The 23,616-nt window shown below is 41.9% G+C and overlaps 3 protein-coding genes across 7 annotated transcripts; 1 reads left to right on the top strand and 2 right to left on the bottom strand.

The window, feature by feature from the left end:
* Positions 1–35: 35 nt before the first annotated feature.
* Positions 36–1,960, bottom strand: taf10 (TAF10 RNA polymerase II, TATA box binding protein (TBP)-associated factor). Of its 4 annotated transcripts, none has more exons than XM_071371540.1 (6): positions 1,847–1,960; positions 1,519–1,678; positions 1,034–1,191; positions 726–790; positions 489–603; positions 36–325 (listed from the first exon to the last, which is right to left on the bottom strand). In XM_071371540.1, exons 2-6 carry the CDS (start codon positions 1,649–1,651, stop codon positions 233–235), a joined length of 564 nt encoding a protein of 187 aa, XP_071227641.1. In that variant the 5' UTR covers positions 1,652–1,678; positions 1,847–1,960; the 3' UTR covers positions 36–232. The 4 variants fall into 4 exon arrangements, with proteins under 4 accessions (XP_071227641.1, XP_071227643.1, XP_071227640.1 ...); XM_071371542.1 differs by having other exon boundaries at positions 36–322; positions 1,847–1,944; XM_071371539.1 differs by having other exon boundaries at positions 1,519–1,920.
* Positions 1,900–10,614, top strand: LOC139557134 (putative oxidoreductase YteT). Of its 2 annotated transcripts, none has more exons than XM_071371536.1 (14): positions 1,900–1,997; positions 3,328–3,439; positions 3,696–3,780; positions 4,046–4,119; positions 4,314–4,373; positions 4,596–4,703; positions 4,958–5,014; positions 5,402–5,532; positions 5,639–5,693; positions 7,911–8,003; positions 8,222–8,356; positions 8,772–8,873; positions 9,261–9,422; positions 9,836–10,614. In XM_071371536.1, the coding sequence occupies exons 1-14, from the start codon at positions 1,948–1,950 to the stop codon at positions 9,959–9,961; spliced, it is 1,350 nt and encodes a 449-aa protein (XP_071227637.1). In that variant the 5' UTR covers positions 1,900–1,947; the 3' UTR covers positions 9,962–10,614. The 2 variants fall into 2 exon arrangements, with proteins under 2 accessions (XP_071227637.1, XP_071227638.1); XM_071371537.1 differs by having other exon boundaries at positions 1,915–1,997; positions 3,331–3,439.
* Positions 10,608–17,295, bottom strand: LOC139557986 (outer dynein arm-docking complex subunit 1-like). Its single transcript, XM_071373357.1, has 10 exons — positions 16,067–17,295; positions 15,898–15,965; positions 15,557–15,750; positions 15,097–15,243; positions 13,649–13,731; positions 12,677–12,845; positions 12,179–12,342; positions 11,812–11,915; positions 11,325–11,412; positions 10,608–11,100 (listed from the first exon to the last, which is right to left on the bottom strand). The coding sequence occupies exons 1-10, from the start codon at positions 16,202–16,204 to the stop codon at positions 10,999–11,001; spliced, it is 1,257 nt and encodes a 418-aa protein (XP_071229458.1). The 5' UTR covers positions 16,205–17,295; the 3' UTR covers positions 10,608–10,998.
* Between the last annotated feature and the right edge of the window lie 6,321 nt (positions 17,296–23,616).

The raw sequence follows: 23,616 nt of genomic DNA, 5'->3' as shown, positions 1-23,616 counted from the left end.
CACAGTGCATAAATGAAAAAGCACAATGTCAGAAATAAGTAATTGCCGAACATTTTATTTGTCTTAATAAAATATTACAAGCTCAAATTCACACAAAGCAAAGCATGCTCTACTTGGAAGAAAAAAAACAGAACAAAAGAGTGACTGCAATTAATATTCCATGGCCATCCTAAAGGACCATCATAAGGGGTTTATGAGGTGCAGAAGCTGCCAGACTGCATATGCCAATATCCTATGTGAAGTAATGAGGTTTCTTTACGTTGATGCCATACTCAGACAGGGCAGGGGAGAGGTCCTCCATGGTCAATGTGTACTTCTTGTCCTGCTTTGGGAGAGAAGAGGTGGGATGACGTAGTGAGAAACCAATCAACAATACAGTCATACTTGTGCATGAATAATTCTGTGCAACTCATGTAAACAGTTAATGTGTTCATTCACTGAGATGTATAGCCTATGTTATGTTTCAATACCATCAGAAATGCACCAACCTTTGTCTTGTTCCTGGAGCTCCCAGAGGCAGTGCCCTTCATTTTACAATGCTGCAGGGCATCGTTAGCAATGTCTGAGATGAATTTCTGAGCTGCTAGGGAGACCAAACGGATTCTGAAAACGATGGGCATATATGTTGTTTACATTTGGAGCTCAAATGAGTTGCTATAACTGGTGTAAAAGCTGATAGATGGAGGACACTTTGCAGGTAAAGAGGTAAACAAGATGAGGCTTACATTCGCGGATCAGACGCCTCAAAGCCGGCCCGGTTGAGATAGTAGCCTGTCACTGCATCAGGGATCTGGCAAACAAATGGTTGGACTGAAGTCATTGTGATGCGTTTTGGTATGGTATTTTGTACCCTAGCATCACCACAATTGATACCGGAAGGACATTTATATGCTAAATATAAACTACTTACCCAAATATGCAATATGTATATAAGTAAATTGACTGTTGACATCAGCCTAGGTATGCGAAAAAAGTAATCTACATTTGTCTTCTCGTGAACTAATGTTACGACTTAAAAAGGGGTATGACTCACTGTAGGAGTGTAGTCCTCCAATTGCATGAGAAAGTCAGCCAGTGGTGTGGTGGAGATTATAGGCTTCACATCGCCGTTGGCAATGCCACCGGGAACATAGACACCATTGGACATGGATGTGTCAGATGATGGTGTAGCCATGGTAGCTGAGGTTGGGGCTGAAACAAAAAAACATATAATGACATGGTTTAATATCTTCCTAAATGTAGCTGAGATGTTGATAGCCAAGGTCCAGCTCTTGGTTAAGCTATGGACTGTTTTACAAAGCAGCAAGCAATGAACATGCTAGATCTAAGATGGGTTTCAAGTTCTGTATAGTGCTATATGATGTGTGGGCTACTGTCCTTGAAGAGTTAACAGTTCTGAGTCACTTTGGTTCTAGTTTGATTAGCTAGTAAATAGCAGACCATTCGTGTGTTGTGTAACCGGGTCTAAAGCCAGCTCATAAAGCTGTTTATAACCTCAAAATGAGTGGAAATACTTACCATTACTTATGGCAACCGAGGGGATACTGCTGACATTAGTTGCTGCATTGTTGTTAGTGATGCAATTACTGGATGTCGAGGAAATTAAAGAAGAGCCCCCTGGTATGACTGGCTGTGGAGTATCAACGTTCATATTGTTTGCTGGCTGCACCGCAGTTCGCTTGGTGAAATAGACAAAATCAAAAAATTAAGTTAGCTAGCTAGCTATAGTGAAAGGGTTAAATTAACTGCCAAAAATACCCTTTTACAACAGTGTATGGGCAAATAGCGAAAAATAAAGATCATTCGTACACTATAATCGTGCTAGCAAACAGTGGCGTTAGCTTACGAAATTGTATTTTCACGCCTTCCGTGTGCATCAATTTCAATATCCGGCATAACCATGTCTTATCCTACTATTGGTTCCCCCCCCCAGAAGAATGTGCGCAGATGCATCCACCGAATCTTGGATTCACTGAAGAAGACCACCGGTTTTTAAGGTAGGTAGCCTACTGTAGCCTATATTGTATGCAAACGTTTGTAGAAAAAACATATAGATCTGAATTTCGCGTTTTTTGTACACGGTCAAAGATAAACTCTGGCGTGAATAATGGTCGTTGTGTTTTTGTTGTTGAAATATTGCATCCCCGTTTAACCTTTAGCCTACTATTGCTGATTTTTACATGTGACAGTCACTTTATCTTGTCAGTAAAGGGAAACAACGTACATGCTTTGTTTAAAAGATCGTCACTAGTTAACACAGTCACAGTCATAATTATGGCTAAACCCCGCCTATTTCTACAATATATTTTCTTACATTCTTACACATACATTTACACATACATGTTATTCAATAATTTCATCCAAACTGCTTGTGTGCGTCAACGAGCTCCTATGAAATAGGTCTGAAATAGGTCTTGGTTCTATTTTTGACGGTTGACGCACTGCACGTCCAGCCTCTCCCATCTCATTGATTTTTAGGAGCATATACCCACGCAGGTGATTGGAAGCTGGTGGTCCACACTCCAGTCCAGTTGTTGGTGGTAATGCACCTTAAAGTTGGTTGCTAGCTGCCATATAAAGTCGATTACTAGAAACTATCTAAATTTCCCCATTTATCTGTGGATTAATTGTCGGATTAGATAACACACGATTTTGTGTGACTCAAAATGAGTCACAATTCTACAAAGATCCAGGGAAAAAAGGACCCTGCGCATTTCATGTAAAATAACAACCCAATGTTTATATCCCATGACAAATTTGCTAGCAACAGCAAGCTAGCTAGCTAAATGTCCATGAATGTTTCATGTGTTTTCGACCTGTCTCCAAATTAATATAGTTGGTTCAGAGTTCGTTATGATATTATGATATTTCAACCTGCATGTTCTGATCGTGTCTGCTGTGGATGGACACAATCAACATGCGTGCCCGGTGTAGTCAGCATGTTAAAATCAGATTTGAAACATTACCTTAACAACACTGCTAAGCTTGAATGAAGACCAAAAACCTCATATTTGTTTGCATTAATTTTTACAACATGGCCAATTATGACTTTGTGGCTGTGTTAACTAGTAACAACCTTGTTTAATAAAATAATACATTATTAATGTAAAAGTAAATAAAGGAAGTTCAACTAGGAAAACAAGAAATGAGTCATTCTTCAAATATAACTTGGCACAATAATATTTTTCACCATGAAAATGATCTATTACACAAAGCTCAGTCAATCTTAAGAGGATGTCCAGTCAACGAAAACAATAGCATTAAACATCATATACATCAATAAATGAAACATGGCTGGTTTGAACTGATGTCTTTGTCATTTTGAAGCAGGGCCCAGAAAGATAGGATGGCATCACCTGTGGATGTTATTGTGGTGGGAGCTGGGAACCGTGGGGAGACGTACTCACACTTTGCCTCCCTCCAGCCTCAACGCATGCGGGTAAGGCTCCCCAACATCTCTCTACATCTGATCTTGTCAATATTGACTGAAATAACTTAATGAGTAGACCATCTGATCTTAGTGAGATATAGGCTTTCATTCCTGCTAGGCTAAATCATTCATCACTTCTTTCCATCAGAATTGAAGTGTGCTACCGATTAGTAGCCATTCGGTCTTGACTAAGGTTTTACATAAAAGTCATGATGATGATTATGATGATAATAATGGAAACAATGATAACTCAAATGAATTGTAGGTCATTGGAGTGGCTGAACCCAGGAAATTTGCACGGGAGAAACTTCAGAAGCAACACAGAATAGCAGATGTCAACGTGTTTGCCGGTATGAGTGAAAAATATTTAATTGTCGGTACACACCCATTTTCTCCCTCTCCTTTTTGATATACGCTGGATTGATTATTTGGTAGTACTTCATTTTAACTATACGTCATAACAGCGTCATATTATCACAAGCATGTCATAACAAATAAGCTCTCGTGGCATCTTGTGTCTCTGAATGTCAAGTACAAACCAGTATAATTTTGCATGCATTGTAATCAGTTATGAAAAGTGTTATGACATATGTTACTTATATTCCTCTTTCCCAGATTGGCATGGTATAGTACAAAGGGAGAAGTTTGCTGATGCTGTGTTCATTTGTACCCCAGACCGCCAACATAAGGTAATAGTAGTAGAGCATACTTGTTACTCAATTAATCAAATTTGATATATCACAGAATCTGAGCAACCATTTCAACAGAACTATTTTAGGATGCTCATTGTCCAGTATTTTGCCCATTGATGCTACAGCAGGCTAAGATTGAGAATCCATGATGGCTGTTCTGAGTGAGTGTGTGTTCTTGTCTTCTTGCCAAGAACCCCGCTGTGGCACTGGCAAAGAAAGGCTACCATATTCTTCTGGAGAAGCCCATGGCTGTGAGTTTTCCCCCAATCCCTGTAGTAACGATGTATGTTGTTGTGATGTCTGATCAAGACAAGATCATTTCAGCTATCCTATACCAGCCCAGTACACGTAGTTTATACAATCAATCATATCTAGAGATATAGAAAGAGTGTGTCTGTGTCTGTACGTGTTTGTTTTCGTGGGCGTGCAGGCGTGTGTACGCGCAGTGTCAAATGTATATTTTTTCATATTAGGTAACAGCTGAGGACTGCACAGAGATTGTAAGAACTTGCATTCAAAATGGTGTGATGCTAACAGTGTGCCATGTCCTCCGATATGACCCTGTCATTCACAAGATAAAAGTAAGTGTATATTCATTTATTTGAAATATTACAGTATGTTTTGCACAGATCTGTGCTTTTTGCGTAGCAAATGTTTTTTTTCACTCAGCATCATTAGGACAGTGGCTACTGTGATTGGATTTAATGCCCAATCAGAGCTCGAGCGAAAATAGGCCTAGTAACAAGGTACTCCTCGCGGGATAGAAGCAGTCAAATCAATCTTGAGAAGGGCTGCCATATAGTGTGTTGCCAACGCTTTGGAATTGACCCCACAGGTGCTGATGGACAGTGGAGCGATTGGAGACCCGGTCCATATTCAACACCTAGAACCGGTAGGGATGTATTTACAATACTGTGTAAATTTTACATAATTTACATGGAGCATAGCCAGACCTGGGTTCAAGTGCTATTACTATAAAGTACTAATACTATTTAATTTATCTGTGTTTGAGCGATCTTGCCGTGCACAGTGGAACCAAGAGAATAAATAAATAAACTTCACTTAATAGAATAGTTGCAAAACTGCAAAGCCCGCTCAACTAGGCTCTCCAGACAGGCGATAGCAAACGCTTATATCTATGGACAATTTCAAATAGTATATGAACCCAGGTCTTCGTACAGTATTGTACATTTGAATAGTGACCTCCACTCCACTCAGTGCAGCCTGCATGGGTTGAAGTATCTGCAAAGATTTCCATGGTTACTTTCTCCTGTTCTAGGTGGGTTTCTTTCACTTTGCCCACTCCTTTGTTCGAGGGAACTGGAGGAATGAGGCTGAGAGCTCATTTGCACTTCTGGCCAAATCCTGCCATGACATTGACTTGATACATCACTGGGCTGGAGGACGAAGGTAAAGAGGCAATGTTTTTAATTTTTTTATAAATAAAATAACAAGTTAATCAACTAATTTATTTGATCGACTGACAGCCCTATTAAAAAAAGCTTGTTCTTCACAGGTGTTTGAAAGTGTCATCATTTGGATCTCTCAGTCACTTCCGCAAAGAGAAAAGGGTGTGTGGTCTTCTCATATACATTTGGAAAGTATTGAGACTTCTTCACTTTTTTCACATTTTGTTACATTACAGCCTTATTCTAAAATGGATTAAATCATTTCCCCCCCTCATCAATCTTCACATAATAGCCCATAATGACAAAGCAAAAACAGGTTTTTAGAATTTGGCAGCAATTACAGCCTCAAGTCTTCATGGGTATGACGCTACAAGCTTAGCACACCAGTATTTGGGGAGTTTCTCCCATTCTTCTCTGCAGATCCTCTCAAGCTCTGTCAGGGTTGGATGGGGAGCGTTGCTGCACAGATATTTTCAGGTGTCTCCAGAGATATTCGATCGGGTTCAAGTCCGGGCTCTGGTTGGGCCACTCAAGGACATTCAGAGACTTATCCCGAAGCCACTCCTGCATTATCTTAGCTGTGTACTTAGGGTCGTTGTCCTGTTGGAAGGTGAACCTTCGCCCCAGTCTGAGGTCCTGGTCGCTTTGGAGCAGGTTTTCATCAAGGATCTCTGTACTTTGCTCCGTTCATCTTTCCCTCGGTCTTGACTAGTCTCCCAGTCCCTGCCGCTGAAAAACATCCCCACAGCATGATGCTGCCACCACCATGCTTCACTGTAGGGATGGTGCCACGTTTCCACCAGACGTGACACTTGGCATTCAGGCCAAAGAGTTTAATCTTGGTTTCATCAGACAAGAGAATCTTGTTTCTCATGGTCTGAGAGTCCTTTAGGTGCCTTTTGGTGAATTCTAAGTGGGCTGTCATGTGCCTTTTACTGAGGAGGGGCTTCCGTCTGGCTACTCTACCATAAATGCTTGATTGGTGGACTTCTGCAGAGATGGTTGTCCTTCCGGGCAGTTCTCCCATCTCCACAGAGGAACTCTGGAACTCTGTCAGAGTAACCATCGGTTTCTTGGTCACCTCTCTGAACAAGGCCCTTCTCCCCCGATTGCTCAGTTTGGCCAGGTGGCCAGGTCTAGGAAGAGTTGGTTGTTCCAAATGACACAATCTGGTCTCGGGGCTCTACGGACAATTCTGTCGACCTCATGGCTTGGTTTGTGGGACCTTATGGGGGGACCTTATATAAACAGGTGTGAGCCTTTCCAAATCATGTCCAATCATTAGAATTTACAACAGGTGGACTCCAATCAAGTTATAGAAACATCTCAAGGATGATCAATGGAAACAGGATGCACCTGAGCTCAATTTCAAGTCTCACAGCAAAGGGACTGAATACTTATGTAAATAAGGTATTTTTTAAATTGTTTTTATTTGCAAAAAGATCTAAAAACCTGTTTTCACTGTCATTACGGGGTATTGTGTGTAGATTGATGAGGGGAAAATTATAATTTAATCAATTTTAGAATGAGTCTGTAACGTAACAAAATGTGGAAAAAGTAAAGGGGTCTGAATATTTCCGAATGCACGTAATCAGAAAGGAAGTGGTACAACTATGTTTGTCTGTTTTGGACACTGAATGAACTCAAAATAGTTTTAAACAATGGGTTTGGCATGCCACTGAACAATATTACAGGCAATGGAGTGATGACAACCATAGTTACATACACATGAATGAATGTGTTACTTTAACTATTTGGACCCAAACTAGGGAAAATATGGATCGGTAAGGAAAACATTACAGCAACAGCAGATACAACCTTTACACAGAGTCACTGTGTCAGAATAACAGTACACCACAGGCGATACGGTGGGATGACAGATGCTGCCCCATAAGCCTGAGAACTGACTGTAACTAACTCCTGGTGATTCTTTGTCTGGGAAAATATAGCTGACAAAGCATTGCATCACACTCCCACAACCACAACCCCAGTTTCCTGCCTTACATCCACCTCTCCCGAAGCAGCTGATGTCCATGCTTTTACATTTTATTTCCACTTTTGAGTTACCTTCTAATCATACTGTATTCATCCTATGATATTATCACTCGTTGTATTAATGTTTGTTTGTAGATTGTTTTTGATTCTGTCAAATGTACTCAACCCTCTTTGGCCCCTTTGGGACATAAGTCCACAATGAGCTTCCATTTTGTCCTACATAGTATAATGGTGGGTTTCCGAAAAGCTTTGTAGCACTAAGATCATCTTTCGTCCATTGCCTACAATGGATTTGCTGTAAATGATGTGAGTGCTACGACGCTTTCGGGAAACCCACCCTAGAATAGTCAAAGGTGATTCAGTGCTAAAGAGTTTTTCCTCCAGCCACCAGGTGCTGCAGACCGCTGTCTAGACTGCCCTGTAGAGGAATCTTGCCCATATTCTGCACGCAAGATCTACCTGGACAGAGTCAAACAGGTTTTTCCATTCATGTCAATTACATTTGATTTGTCCCACGAGGGGCAATTATTATTCAGGGCAAGCAGTGTAAATTAGAAGGCACATAGAAAATGACCGTGTGTGTGTATGTGTGTATCTATATCTGTGTCAATCAATCAAATGTAATTATAAAGCCCTTTTTACATCAGCAGTTATCACAAAGCACTTTACAGTAACCCGGCCTGTGTGTGTCTCAGGGCTGTGTGGGCTGGCCCGTGTCTGTGATATGTTCCAGCTCTCTCCCAGACATTGAGTCTGTGACCGAGGCTCTGAAATCAGGGCCGTACGGCCGCTGTGTCTACCAGTGTGACAACGACGTCTGCACCAACCAGGTAAGACTGACCACCATCTGGCTAGCCGCTAGTGCAGAGAAACCATGCTTAGAAAAAGGGTTATCCTACATTTATACATCTACACGTATTATTATTTATTACTCGGTATTTCACCTTTATTTTAACAGGATATCTCCTTTAGAATAAGTGTCTCTTTCGTAACAGAGACCATTCCAAGTGTCAGAAGAGAGGTTACAGAATTGTAAATTAAGTCCTGCACACTTTTGTTGTATTTAAATTAAGTTTAAGCTTCGGTCAGAAATAATAATACAAGCATTTCACTACACCCGCAATAACATCTGCTAAACACATGTATGTGAAAAATACAATTTGATTTGGATTTGATATAGGCTCAAGTCGACACAGCTCCTCTCTTTATCTCTCTTCTCTCACCTTGTTGTACCTGTGTGTACAGGTGGTGAACATGGAGTTTGAAGGGGGTCTTACAGCTGCTTTTTCCATGGTGGCATTTACAGAGGAGATATGTAAGCGGAGAACCACCATCTATGGCAGCAAGGTACTGTAGCACTCCAGTCCAGAGACAATCTTGAATAATCCAAGATCAAGTTAAATCATTATGAATAATTAATTGATGATCATTAATATGCCACTTGTGTGATTGAAATCAATGTGATATGATAAGATACGGATATGGATTGAATAGAAAGAGATAGATTATGAATATTGATTGGACACACACAAACTGCAATAGTTTATTGACCTGAATTTCTGTGTCATAGTTTATGAACTTTATCTCTCTCCGGAATATTTATCCTTATAATCATCTGTATTTGTAGTAACATCCAGCTCTAGCTTTACTGCATCTGGCTACTGTCTGATTTTAGTACATAAAGATAACCTGCAAACATTTTCTTATCATGTAATGATTGCTTTGTTCCTATAGGGGGAGCTGTCGTGTGACGGACATGAGATTCGAGTGTTTGACTTCCTCACAGGGAGGGCCACCAAGCACACAGCAGAGACTTGCGCCCCAGGGGCCTTTGGCATGGGCGGGCACGGCGGGGCGGACTACCAACTGGTGGAAGCCTTCATCTCTGCTGTGGCGGTGAGTGCTGGGAGCCTGTGTGAATGTCAACATTGAGGGACAATATTTTTTTTAACTTGAGATCTGTTCTTTGACTTAGGCTTGTGTTAATTATGATTAACACAAGCCTAAAAATTGATGTCGTGGAACAAAATGTTATTTGAGTTATCTAAATCGTTGTTAGGATTCAATCAAACCCCATTGTGAAATTTACACTGTTGCAGTACCTGGTTCAATAAAATCACAGAATGGTATTGGGTGCTGTAAAAACTCTTAACCTAACTCTTTACCTGAAGGGGGTATACAAAAGGCATTCATAACACCTTTAAAAAAACAGTCATGACACCTTTTGCAGTATCACTCATAGTAACCTTACATTACACTCATGTGGATGGAAAAAATGTGACTCGTGTTTGTGTGTGTGTGTCGCGTAGAGTGGAGATGCATCTTTTATCCGTTCCGGACCAGAAGAGACTCTACTGAGCCACAAGCTGGTGTTTGAGGCTGAGCGGGCTCGACTGGAGAGCAAGGTGGTGTTCTGTGGGACTGACCAGGACTAGACGTCAACATGAACGGTGACGTGAAGGGACATAATCATCATTTTGATCATCAACATTAATGATTCAACTCTAATGATTATGACAGAGCTCACTCAGGCAGCACATGAAAATTATGAAGTAACTGGATATTTAATTTTACTGTATGTAATTTGTAGCTAGGCCTAGTGATGAGATTGTTTAATTCTCAAGGATTGTTTTGTGCACATTCCATGAAAATTATTTTCTTAACAAAATGTGATGATGTATGTACTGTTTGTCATGTCAGCAACTGTTTTAATATGAGAAACTGATTTTCAAAGAATCAGATATTTTGCCAGTTTTTAAAAATGTTGATTGTGTGTTTGTTCTAATATCGTGTATGAAACTGGAATCAAGGCCCCCTCGAAAGTGCTTTTGAAATTACACACATGTAGCGTATCTAAGCAAACATCTATAAATACACTCCATGCACTTACCAAAAATGGCTCTTTTGCCGTATTGTACTTTGCTCTACATTACTCTTCTTTTGTATCGTCATTAGCACAGTATAGATGATACCAATTCTTGCTCCAAGACACTGCCAATTTGGATAACCGAAAAAGACGATTGTGCTGATTTATTGGCACGTTGAACCATGTTGCACGCCATAGTAAAAATAAAATGTCTTATCTGAATTCCGAGGCTGGCATTTATTCTGATTTAAATTATTTATTATACATCTTTAAACGCTTACACCACAGAATATTTTATTTGATGAACAAATAATGAATACTTCAATTATTTTAAACAAAATTTTGCAACTAATGAAGCATTATAAAAGTAACAGATTATGAATGGCTCGTGAAAGCAGGGCTGTGATGCTGCTTTCCACAGGAGTGGGCCTCCTGCGGTCCCCCAGTCTGCAGCTACCAGGGACGAGGTCAGACTACCAGGGATGAGGTCAGATTACCAGGGACTAGGTCAAGGTACCAAGGATGAGGTCTGTCTATCTACCAGGGATGAGGTCAATAAACTATTTCCTTGTGTGTCCAATCAATATTCATAAAGGGATGATGAGTTCAGAGTCCTAGGGAGCCATGGTGGATTCTGCTGGCCACAACGCTGAGTTTGGAGGCTGATTTTCGGACCTCTGGTCGGACGATCTTTGCCTTCTTCTGCATCTGTGGCAGAAAACAACCCAATGAGACAGTATTTTGTTATGTGTGCGGTAGGAAATTAAGAATGCTATCAACCCATAGTATTACAATAACAATGATCAGGTATGGATGATATTTATAATTGTGGACACTATTTTGCTACCAATTGAGGGTTAAACTAGAGTCAGGTAGGCCATCCCCGGCTATATGATTGTGGTGGTACATGTTGATTGAAGGGAAGGCCTCACCCTCGTCATTACCAGCGGGAGCAGCTCTTCCTTGGAGAGGGGCTTCACCTGGTCTGTTAGCAGGGACTCCTCTGGGTCATTGTTATCTCTAAAATAGTAGTAGTCTTACATTACCACCATAAAGTTAAACTATAAGTTATATTTCTATGGTTAACACACTTCCAAGTATTGCTTTCACTTACTATTTCCTTATGAACGTGAGAAACTGAAAATGTAGGTCCTACTCCTAAAATAGGCTCTTAAAATAGCACACTGCCCTGGAATAGCTGCAGCACAGGTAAAACAAAAAAAACATGAGCTGCAAAGTGGATATAACTGCATCGTCGGGGATATATTTCAGAAACAGAACCACATGTATTTTATAGGTTATTGTTACAGGATTGCAAACAAACTTGCTGCTGTCCCATTGACTGTTCATTGGCATCCCTTTCCGGCATTAGATGTAGCAGCTTCTATATTGAACACACACACACACAGACAGACATACCCAGAAGTGGGAGGCTCAACCGTTTTGTTTTGCCTAGGCAGTGGTGGACTTTGCCCTAGGAGGTGCCTGGCAACCATTCTAGGATTGTAATCTTTATCAAGGTCCTGGAGGAGAGACAGAGAACAACATAAAATGTTTCAAGGGCAACACTTCACTGAGGCTCTGTTCACTTCTAAAATCCATACTTCCACCCTCCCTCCACTGATGTAGCCTATCCCTGATCTGACACAATTTGATAGTAGTAGTAGGTTTCCACTACATTACAATAGCCTTCATCAATCCAGTCCTATCGGATCCATTTTTACTCCAGAGAAGTAATGAAGGAGGGATGGATGCATTTTAAATAACCTTGTGACATTGAAATGACCTTGGAGCTGAGGAAAGACTGCAAAGTCAGCAGCTCGTTGGTCCTGCGCTCCACCAATCCCAGGTAAGTCATAATGGTGCTGTCCCGGATCCCGGTCGAGGAGCCTAACTTGTCTTCGATCACTGACCGGTCACAGTCTATGTTGTGGCACACACTGTCTATTCCTGGTGCACGGAAACACACAAGAAGAATTGAGGGTTCTTCTCAATCTGGTTGTCTAAAGAAGCAGATAGAAACTGGCACTCGGCGAGTATCTTCACTGCAATGAGAGACAAGACCACCAGGAGGTGCACATTTTGTTACAGCCCAGCACTAACACACCCTTGATTTAGTTGAATTTGAAAAAAATAATAAGTTAGTAGTAATAGTTATAGTAGTATAAGTACCAAAAGTCATAGTAAGTAGCTTATTAAGGCCTCCACAGGAAGGGAAGTCATAGCCGTAAGTTGTAGATAGTTCTGGGCTGAAACAAAACAAACCATTATTTTCCATCCATACCCGTCTTCAGCTGGTTGAGGATCTTGCCCACTGAGGTGATGCGTTGCTGGTAGCCTCCCATCTGCTGCTCTGTGGCCTGCTGCTGCACACTGACCCCCCGAAGCACGGCCCTGCTCTCCTCATGCTGCCTGTGCTCCTCTCTGGAAAACACCTCCATCTCACAGCGGATCTGTGACACACACACACACCAAAACACAACTGCCTGGTCTCATAGACTAGATGTAACATAGTAAATGTAAATCTGGAACACTCAAATTAGTATGATATGTTACGTTTGGTATGGTTACATAAGACAGGTAGTTACTTAAGGCAAAAACGAAACTAGAGTGGTTGGTCGGGGTGGATGGGTAGGCACATAACGGACAATCTCATCACAGACAACTTTTGCATTTTAGCTATTTAGCAACTTTTCAACTACTTAGCATGTTAGCTAACCCTTCCCCTAACCCTTTTAGCTAACCTTAACCCTTTAACCTAACTCCTAAATTTAACCCCTAGCCAGCTAGCTAACGTTACCCACCTAGCTAGAATTTGTAACATATCATACGTTTTGCAAACTTGTAAGATATTGTAAGTTTTGCTAATTCGTAACATATTGTACAAATTGTAATTCATAACGTATCATACAAAATGGGTGACGGACATTCACAAATTAATACATACCATACGAAGCGTAACATATCATACAAAAATAAATGTCTCGGATGTACATACAGAATAATATGAAATGCTCTGAGATCAGGTTGAACACAAAAGTAGAAGAGGCACCTAATGGACACATGAATGCACAATAATACACACACGTAGAACTCACACATGCACACACTCCTCCAATTAGTTGGCTACATTTAACAAAGTGTCCAAATAGAAAGGAAGGTGCCCTGTAGTTTACTGTGTGCATTAAAGCACAACATCCAAAGAAATTACTTATTTCAAAGGTAAACATGCATGTAGTTTCAATTTCATACAGACCTGGTTGATTTCGTCCTTCAAGGTCTCGGCTTCGTTGTTCTGTTCGTTAACAAAGTTTAGCAAAGCAAAGTTCTTGTCTTCAACTGTAGGATGCATAAACACAAAAGGTATTTATCACAGTTACAAATATAACAGAATAGATCTTAGATGGCCTCTTGTGTCAACACAGATCTTGTTTAACCCTCAAACTACCGACTGGGATATATATTTTTTATCATAGCCTAAAGGTGGTTCATTAAATTCTTCAAATTTGTCAATCAACTTGTTCATAATATCAAGTCATACATATCCTCAGAGGGTGGAGCGATCTTGACCGGATAAACAGATCACATGCACCTTATGTACTCGCCTATGGTTATAACTACTAGGTATGACCGTGTACAAAATCTAAATTTGTTATATGCTTAGTTGCAGTCAAAACAGCTCATAAAAGTCTGTCAGTGCTATGAATACTTGGTAGAACTGTAATTACAGAAACCAGCAACTTTCTGAATTTGCACAGTGCTGTATTACATTTATTACACTTAACCCCATAGCAATTGGGGTTAAGTGCCTTGCTCAAGGGCACATCGGCAGATTTTCCACCTAGTTGGCTGCAGGGATTCGAACCAGAGAACTTTCTGTTACTAGCCCAATGCTCTTAACCGCTAGGCTACCTGCCGCATATTGGTGTTTATTCTACAAAAAAATTGATTATATGGAAAATGTTATAGAAATACCAGAATTCATACAATACCCTCCAATATTCTATATTTGCAACTTGTTATGGTATTTTGGTTGCTATAACATTTGGTTGGAAGTGAATTTGAGGGTTTGGCTTGCTTTTTGAAGCATTCTGCCATAGGCCCTACCACTCCCATTGTTACACAAGCAGCAATGCTAATGTTGGCTGTGGGGTAAGTAAATAAAGAAAACTAAGCTATCTCTCACTTATTGTCAATAACATTAAGTATAGGCTATTTCAAATGTTGTTTTTTACCACAAATATGGCAACGTTAATATTTACTTCAAAATTCAAAAAAACTAAATGATACTACAATCAAATGGTTGTAAATTAGCTTTTTATTACTAATGTGGATTATACTTTTGAAAAATGCTGCACATTATATAAGGGAAAAATGTATATCTTAATTTGACAGATTATGCTAATTAACTATACTTTTACTGGTTATTTTTATTGTTTTATTTCAGATAACATTATTTACATGTCTAATGATGTTTTAAAATAATTAAGTTGATATTTTGCTATGATTGTTGCTTTTTCCAATAGTTTGTAAAATGTATGTAAAATATGTTGGTAGTTTGAGAGTTAAGGAGCATACTCTTTAGGGCCTAAAATATGAGGACGGCATATTTCCTTATCATATTTCCATAATAAAGTAGTAAATGCGATTATTTTGAAGTTAAGAGGTGCCCCTTTGCTGAGGAGACATGGCTTTGTGACTCACTCTGAATGAAGGTCCCCACCAGCTTGTGCAGGTCCTCCTCCCCTGTGACACAGTGGATCTTGTGGAAGGTCTCCTGCAAGGAATCGAGAGTCCCAAAAGTCCCTCCCTGAGTGTCCAGTCCCAGTCTCCTGCGCTGCCTCTCCTCAACTAAAGACAGAGGTTAGAGGTCAGAATCAGACAGATATAAGTCAGACTTACATAAAGCAGTACACCATCAACTCAGTGCACCAAATCAGAACTATTCAACTATTGCTTATTCTGCGTTGCATTCGGCTATTAAATAAAATAATCGGTCTGCTGAAAAGCCATGGCGCTGTGTATTTGATTTAGTAATTTGTCATTTTGTAATTGTTGTCATTGTGTGAATTAAAGCATACAGGTATAATGCTCTGTCACTTGTCATAAGCATGTATAAGCCTTTATAATGTCTTATAACAAGGCTTATAATAAGTATCTCATCTATGACCCTGTCTGCGGCTCAGGTCCTGGCCCTCCTCCTGGCTGCTGCACTCGTTGCCCTTGATGCTCATGAAGGTCTTTAGGCGGTGGTCGTGGGAGATGACCCGCTGCAGCTCGCTCACCTCCGTGCCATACTGGGTCAGGTCCTTCACCTTTTTCTCCTTCAGCAGCATCCGTTTGCACCGAGCCTCCACTCTGAAGGATCATATTCATGATGGGCACACCATCTTAAAAAAAAAGCTCAGGTAGTCCCTCCCTGTTTTAGTCTGTTTTCTACAATGCAGACCAAATAACCTTTTTCTACTCAAAAACACATCAACACAAAAAAGCTGTATGTATTACCTGGCCTCAAAAGCAGCAGTGGACTGAGCCATCATGTCTCGGATGTCCTTGCGAATCTCCTGCAGCTCCTGAATTACAAACAGGAACACAACATTGCTCAGTGAGTTGGGTGCATCCCAATTCATTACCCATTCTAGTAATTGGATTTTTATGGTGCTGTGAGCCTTACCCTCTCCATCCTGCAGTAGAGGTGGAGGAACTGCTTCCTCTCCACGTGCAAGATCTTCAGCTCCTCTCTCAGCTGCCCGTTCTTGGCCAAAAGCTTGTTGAAGCGAACACGACCCTGGTGCAAAGACATGGGTGGCATGTCAACACCATGACAATTCCATAAGTAGTTGGCAAGAGCGCAGAAACAGACTGGCACTCAGGCTACTGCTAACCCTGTCCAGTTTGTTCTCCAGGATGAGGCTGTTCTTCAGTGTCTGGTTTGCCTCCGACTTCTGACGGTGGTATGTGGTGCTCCCTCTCCTCTGGCCAGCCAGCTTACTCTCCCAAGTCAAAATCTACCACAGAAGAAGCAGATAAAAGCAGATAAGCAATTAAATCTGGTTACCTAAGTAATATCACTAGGTATTTGATCAAGAATAAAACATTGTCAATTGGAGCTGATTAAAATAAAATAAATTTGAAAAAGATATAGGCCTGTGTAAAGGACTTCATGCTGTTTGCTTAGCGCCTCTACCTGATTCAGCTTATACCAAGACTCAAATCTAGGAGCTCTGCGCTATTGAAAAAAGGCCTTATTCAACAGAGCTAGGGGCGACACTGCAGGCTGAGGAATGAGTTTCACAAGTCCTCATCTGCTACATTCCCCCTCCAAACTCACTCCACAGCAATCCCAGCGGTTGAGCTGAGTGCAGCTGCAGATCCGGGTCACAGCACCATTGTAAAGGATGTCACGCTTCTTGCTTAGTGAGTACTGCTTCTCCTCTGATTCAGCTCTCAAACTCACAACCTCCCAAACACATGACCGCCCCCCTAAAAAGTTCCAACCCATCGCGCTATTGAAAAAAGCCTTCTTCAACAGGGCAAGGGGCGACACTTCAGGCTGCTGAAAGAGTTTCCCAGATTCCCCTCTGCTACACCTGCAGGTTTGGGGGTAAAGTCAGTTTCTAGCATGGGTAGGATGAGGTTAAACTATCATGAATTCCTGATTATCTGGGCAATTCACATCTATGATGTTTGTAACAAAGCAATCGTCAATACAAACACCTCCTGTCTCAGATAAGCCATTTTCCCTTGTTCAGAGTCGAGCTGCTCCACCACCCTGTCGCGGTACACCAGCATGCTGCTCAGATTTTGCGTGGCGTCTGTGTCATCCCAGCATTGAAATGGACTCTCTGAGACACGCAGGCTACGGAGAAGTTCCTCGCGTTCACCATGGAGCCTTTGGATCTCCCTCCTGGTTGGGTAACAGACATGCATCGTTTCAGTGTCAAAGGAAGAAGCCATGTGCTTGTGTCATACTGGACTTAGTGCTCTTACTAGAGACAGCGTTATCCCTGATATGGAGGAACACTGTACTACACTTAATCATATTGTTTTAAAAACCTTTTGTTAGCAATTAGGCCAGTTCAATTGACAGTGGCTGGGCTGGCCACATTTCTCCAACTAAACTCCTTTTTATTACATTTTGCATTTACATTTTAGTCATTTAGCAGACGCTCTTATCCAGAGTGACTTACAGTTAGTGTGTTCATCTTAAGAAAGCTAGGTGAGAAAACCACATCTCAGTCATAGTAAGTACATTTTTCCTCAAAGTAGCCTTCAGCAAAGTTAGTGCTAGTAGGAAAAAATAGTATTACTTCACGAAAAGCAAGGGCGTCATTTATTTAAAACAAATGGGGGGGGGGGGGGGGGGGGGTATTAAAGACGCACTCCAGCTATTTTTGAACTTTTCCTTTTGAAAAACAATATCCCACGTATAAATACAGTAATGAACACACGTAAGGATAAAATAGTATTATTTTGAGCAAATAATGTTTTTTCAGACACAACTGCAAACTTCAAGGAGTAGGCCATTCAAGGAGTTGGTCTTATGGCGCTCTCTGATGTCATCGGCCTCCCCCTCTAGCAATAGAGAACAAGACAAAAATCCTAATTTCATGATGCTACCTGGACCACCTATTAAGATGTGCCTTTTGCTAAGTAAATCAGGTGATAAATGAGGTAAAAAGGGGGGGGACGGGACAAGTGACCAGAGGTGGCAAAATGGAGTTCACATGTCCCACAATAAGTTGTCATGGGCATACAGTATAGTTTCAATGTCCAGGTAAACATAGCAAAAGACAACTTTAGAGGTACACTGAATCTTAAGTAATCTTCAATGTTTTCAGTCTTTAAGACGAAAATATCCTCACAGCTGTCTGCGAATGAGATCCTGTGATTCTACTCTGTACGCCTGCCTGTCTCCTTCCATGATGCGAAACTGTCTCTGGAGTTTGCTCAACTCTGTCTCAGCTGCAACACACAACTTTGAAAACTGGTAAGTGTATCCCAATGTTTTATGGGATAAAAATGGGTAGGATATCAGATAAAAGGACATTTCTTAGTCATGCAACAGGTGCTATTGAGTGCTTGTAGGTAGGTGAACTGTGAAAATGCATACCTAAGAGATCAATATCGATCTCACTGCTGTCAGAGTTGACTCTACAAGCTGATCTTCTACGACGCATGGTGGTGATTGTTCTGGAGGAGAGAAATTCAGATTACATCATGTGATATGATAAAGGGGACCATGTCTATGTTCCCTCAGCACTATGTTCCCTGGGCTCTATGCTCCCTCAGTTCCCTGGGCCCTATGTTCCCTCAGCCCTTTGTTCCCTGGGCCCTATGGCTGGGGGAACATAGAGCTGAGGGAACATTGGGGTGAGGGAATATAGGTTGAGGGAACATTGGGCCCAGGGAACATAGAGCTGAGGGAACATAGGGCCATAAGGCTGAAGGAACATAGGGTGGACCCCTGATAAAGTTAGCTATGCCTAACATCACTAATTGCTATATGCTTACCTGATATGCATTTAGTTACAATATATATATATATTTAGCTAGTATTTAGCTAGATCAGAAGAAATATGAAGGAACAGCCTTTGGCCAATGACCACTAATATAAGGCATATTGTCCAACGGCCATAATTACACCTAACATTAACGGTATTTACAAACTGCCTCATTTGGCTGGCTGGCTGCAGCGAACACTGGTTAACTTACATTAACGTTGGCTAACAAAAATTTGTGACTTTCTTACTGTTATCAGGATATTGAAGCTTCCTTTTTGACAACCTCTACTTGGTCCTAGCCTTGTAGTTTGTAGATATTTGCGAAAATAATATGCAACACATTTGCCTATGACTGGCTAGCTGGCTTTCTTTCCAATGTCAATGACCGATTGTAACCGTTGACGACGCTTGGCTACTTGAGCACGCGACACACATGTAGCAAAATATCTACTGACAAAATATGTAGCTAGTTGGCCAGTTACAATGTTGCAGTACTGATAAGTTACGTTAAATTTCTAGATTTGTATCGTTCGTTTTAGGTAGTTTAGATGTGAGTTTGTAAATAATGTATGCAGCCATGATATTGACAAACAAACATTGGGTCATAGACCAATGACAGTATGTGTACACAGAGTGTCCAAAACACGAAGAACACCTTCCAAATATTGAGTTGCACCCTCTTTTGCCCTCAGAACAGCCTCAAGTCATTGGGAGCATGGCATCTACAAGGTGTCGAAAGTGTTCAACAGTGATGTTGGCCCATGTTGACTCCAATGCGCCCCACAGTTGACTGGATCGAGTTGGGTGGATGTCCTTTGGTTGGTGGAGCATTCTTGATACACACGGGAAACTGTTAAGCGTCAAAACCCTAGCAGAGTTGCTGTTCTTGACACAACCCTTTGCGCCTGGCACGTACTACCATACCCCGTTCAAAGGCACTTAAATAAAATGAAGTGGATGTGACATCAGGGATCATAGCTTTCACCTGGATTGACCTGGTCAGTCTATCGTGGAAAGAGTACGTGTTCTTAATTATTTGTACACTCAGTGTATATGAAGGATCTTGAAGCGCGGATATTTTATAGAAGGCACTGTGAGACCGACTTATTTTTTTGCAGTTTCAGTGACTGCCACTGGGTGTCAGAGTTGTTCAACCTCTACGCTTGTCTGTCAAGCACCTTTGATGTTTGTCTGTGTAGGCCAAAACAGATATTAGGCCTTGCCTATGGATAGTTATGCTACAGCTGTATTGTATTAGACAACCTGTGTGTATTAGACAACACATTACAATCTGATATCTTCTTGAGGTGCAGAGCACGCTCCTTCTGTTTCATAGATACACACAAAAAAACTGATTAGCACACTTCTCGTTGCTCTCATAGAAGCCACCTCATCCAACGCCTACACAATTTTTATAGAGACTTCAATCAGATCTCCCAGATAACATTGATCCAAAACCCTTACTCCAACCAAAAAATAACTAGGCTTTCATTTACTAGATTCCACTACCACTTTACTTCTCTTATTTCCTTTTGCAATTCCTCTCACGCGCATCTCCACTCGGCATGCCATCTGATTCAAACATAATATTTGCTTCCGCCGAGTTGCTGAGCTGTTAGGTCATCAACCCTTCCCCTAACCCTTTAATTTAACTCCTTACCCTAACCTTAACCCCTAGCTAGCTTTAGCCACCTAGCTAACGTTATTAGGTGGCTAACGCTAACTTCTCTACCCAATGTCAATCTAGCACTGAAAGTCAAATGTTGAGATTACAAAACCTGTGGATTTTATTGGGGATTCCAACCTTGCTCGCATTCGTAGTTTCACTGACACTAGCATACAGATAGTTTCCCTAGAGCAACTTTCAGACATATTTCAGGAGTGATAGGCAAGCTGGAGCCACAGCTGAACACACAGGTTATTCTATCAGTGGTTCTTGTTAATGGTCTGAATCAGGAGTACACTACTGCAGTCAAACATTTACAACAGCTACTGAATAGAACAACTAAAGTTTCTCATGCACACTCATACACTTTTCGGATGAGCTTCCGTGGGAATTGCAGGAGGAACTGAACCAACTGAATAAGCATATCCAGACATTTTTACGGAACTGAGCTCAGATTCTACACAGCGCATTACGATTCAGTGCATTGGAGACCAGATGCAGCTGTAAAGATTTTGAACTACTGGCTAGACCAATTAAACTACTAAGAGGGGAAGACAGTACTAGTGTCACTCCCCAACACACCAATGTCCTTAACCTATCAGTTACTTTTAGGCTTACAGTGGCAGAACAGTAACTTCTGGAGAAGGGCCTCATGTTTATCCCTACACCCGCTAAGATCGTATGGAGCTCAGGAGGGATCTTCATACTTAGCACAAGAAATTAATACTTGATCATTTTAACTATAGTAGTGATGATCAAAGATTACCATTTATTAGTCCATCCCACTGGGAACCCAATCTGCAGTCAGTGTGTAACGATTGTCGTTGGGAGAAGGAGAGGAGGACCAAAGTGCAGCGTGGTACGTATCCATAAACTTTTAATAAAGATGAACACGCGAACAAATACAACAAAACGACCAACGAACAGTTCTGAAAGGTGCAACAAACACTAAACAGTAAATAACCACCCACAAACAAAAGTGGGAAAACAGGCTACCTAAGTATGGCTCTCAATCAGAGACAATGATAGACAGCTGCCTCTGATTGGGAACCATACAAGGCCAAACACATAGAAATAGAAAACCTAGACCTACAACATAGAATACCCACCCACATCACACCCTGACCAAACTAAAAATAGAAACATACAGAGCAATCTACGGTCAGGGCGTGACAGTACCCCTCCCCCCCCCCCCCCCAAAGGTGCGGACTCCGGCCGCAAAACCTGAACCAATAGGGGAGGGTCTGGGTGGGCATTTCACCGCGGTGGCGGCTCTGGTGCGGGACGTAGACCCCACTCCACCTTAGTCTTGGCCCCCTTATGTAGCGCCTCTGGAGTGGCGACCCTCGCCGCCGACCCCGGACTGGGGACCCTTACAACGGACCCCGAATAGGAGGGAAACTCTGGCAGCGCCGGACAGGCGGGAGGCTCTGGCAGCGCCGGACAGGCGGGAGGCTCTGGCAGTGCCGGACAGGCGGACCCTGAACAAACTAAAAATAGAAACATACAAAGCAATCTACGGTCAGGGCGTGACACAGTGTCTCATACGATGCAGACCTTATGACTGAGGGCTAAATAAAAGGAAGGTAATCAAGGTGATGAAGTCAAATCAAAGTTTATTTGTCACGTGCGCTGAATACAACAACAGTGAAATGCTTACTTACAGGCTCTAACCAATAGTGCAAAAAAGGTATTAGGTGAACAATAGGTAGGTAAAGAAATAAAACAACAGTAAAAAGACAGGCTATATACAGTAGCGAGGCTATAAAAGTAGCGAGGCTACATACAGACACCGGTTAGTCAGGCTGATTGAGGTAGTATGTACATGTAGATATGGTTAATGTGACTATGCATATATGATGAACCGAGAGTAGCAGTAGCGTAAAAGAGGGGATGGTGGGTGGTGGGTGGGACACAATGCACATAGCCCGGTTAGCCACTGTGCGGGAGCACTGGTTAGTCGGCCCAATTGAGGTAGAATGTACATGAATGTATAGTTAAAGTGACTATGCATATATGATAAACAGAGAGTAGCAGCAGCGTAAAAAGAGGGTTTGGGGGGGGCACACAATGCAGATAGTCCGGGTAGCCATTTGATTACCTGTTCAGGAGTCTTATGGCTTGGGGGTAAAAACTGTTGAGAAGCCTTTTGTCCTAGACTTGGCACTCCGGTACTGCTTGCCATCCGGTAGTAGAGAGAAAAGTCTATGACTGGGGTGGCTGGGGTCTTTGACAATTTTTAGGGCCTTCCTCTGACACCGCCTGGTGTAGAGGTCCTGGATGGCAGACAGCTTTGCCCCAGTGATGTAATGGTCCGTACGCACTACCCTCTGTAGTGCCTTGCAGTCAGAGGCCAAGCAGTTTCCATACCAGGCAGTGATACAACCAGTCAGGATGCTCTCGATGTTGCAGCTGTAGAACCTTTTGAGGATCTCAGGACCCATGCCAAATCTTTTTAGTTTCCTGAGGGGGAATAGGCTTTGTCGTGCACTCTTCACGACTCTCTCGTGTGTTTGGACCATTCTAGTTTGTTGTTGTGGACACCAAGGAACTTGAAGTTCTCAACCTGCTCCATTACAGCCCCGTCGATGAGAATGGGGGCGTGCTCGGTCCTCCTTTTCCTGTAGTCCACAAAAATCTCCTTAGTCTTGGTTATGTTGAGGGATAGGTTGTTATTCTGGCACCAACCGGCCAGGTCTCTGACTTCCTCCCTATAGGCTGTCTCGTCGTTGTCGGTGATCAGGCCTACCACTGTTGTGTCGTCTGCAAACTTAATGGTGTTGGAGTTGTGCCTGGCCATGCAGTCGTGGGTGAATAGGGAGTACAGGAGGGGACTGAGCACACACCCCTGGGGAGCTCCAGTGTTGAGGATCAGCGTGGCAGATGTTTTGCTACCTCCCAGGATCCTTAGCTTAGTGATGAGCTTTGAGGGTACTATGGTGTTGAACGCTGAGCTGTAGTCAACGAATAGCATTCTCACGTAAGTGCTCCTTTTGTCCAGGTGGGAAAGGGCAGTGTGGAGTGCAATAGAGATTTTATCATCTGTGGATCTGT

This window comes from Salvelinus alpinus, chromosome 28, assembly GCF_045679555.1.
Source record: "Salvelinus alpinus chromosome 28, SLU_Salpinus.1, whole genome shotgun sequence".
Classification (NCBI taxonomy): Eukaryota; Metazoa; Chordata; class Actinopteri; order Salmoniformes; family Salmonidae; genus Salvelinus; species Salvelinus alpinus.
This window is presented reverse-complemented; position numbering and strand designations above follow the sequence as displayed.

Coding starts and splice junctions, on each gene's coding strand:
- LOC139557986 (XM_071373357.1), bottom strand. CDS start 16,204: ATGCCACCCATGTCTTTGCACCAGGGTCGTGTTCGCTTCAACAAGCTT. Junction 11,916..12,178: donor AGTCTTTCCTCAGCTCCAAG/GTCATTTCAATG, acceptor TCTCTCCTCCAG/GACCTTGATAAAGATTACAA. Junction 11,413..11,811: donor GTTGAGCCTCCCACTTCTGG/GTATGTCTGTCT, acceptor CTACTATTTTAG/AGATAACAATGACCCAGAGG.
- taf10 (XM_071371540.1), bottom strand. CDS start 1,651: ATGAACGTTGATACTCCACAGCCAGTCATACCAGGGGGCTCTTCTTTA. Junction 1,192..1,518: donor CTCGGTTGCCATAAGTAATG/GTAAGTATTTCC, acceptor TTTTTGTTTCAG/CCCCAACCTCAGCTACCATG. Junction 326..488: donor GCTCCAGGAACAAGACAAAG/GTTGGTGCATTT, acceptor TCTCTCCCAAAG/CAGGACAAGAAGTACACATT.
- LOC139557134 (XM_071371536.1), top strand. CDS start 1,948: ATGCATCCACCGAATCTTGGATTCACTGAAGAAGACCACCGGTTTTTA. Junction 3,781..4,045: donor AGATGTCAACGTGTTTGCCG/GTATGAGTGAAA, acceptor CCTCTTTCCCAG/ATTGGCATGGTATAGTACAA. Junction 8,357..8,771: donor ACGACGTCTGCACCAACCAG/GTAAGACTGACC, acceptor CTGTGTGTACAG/GTGGTGAACATGGAGTTTGA.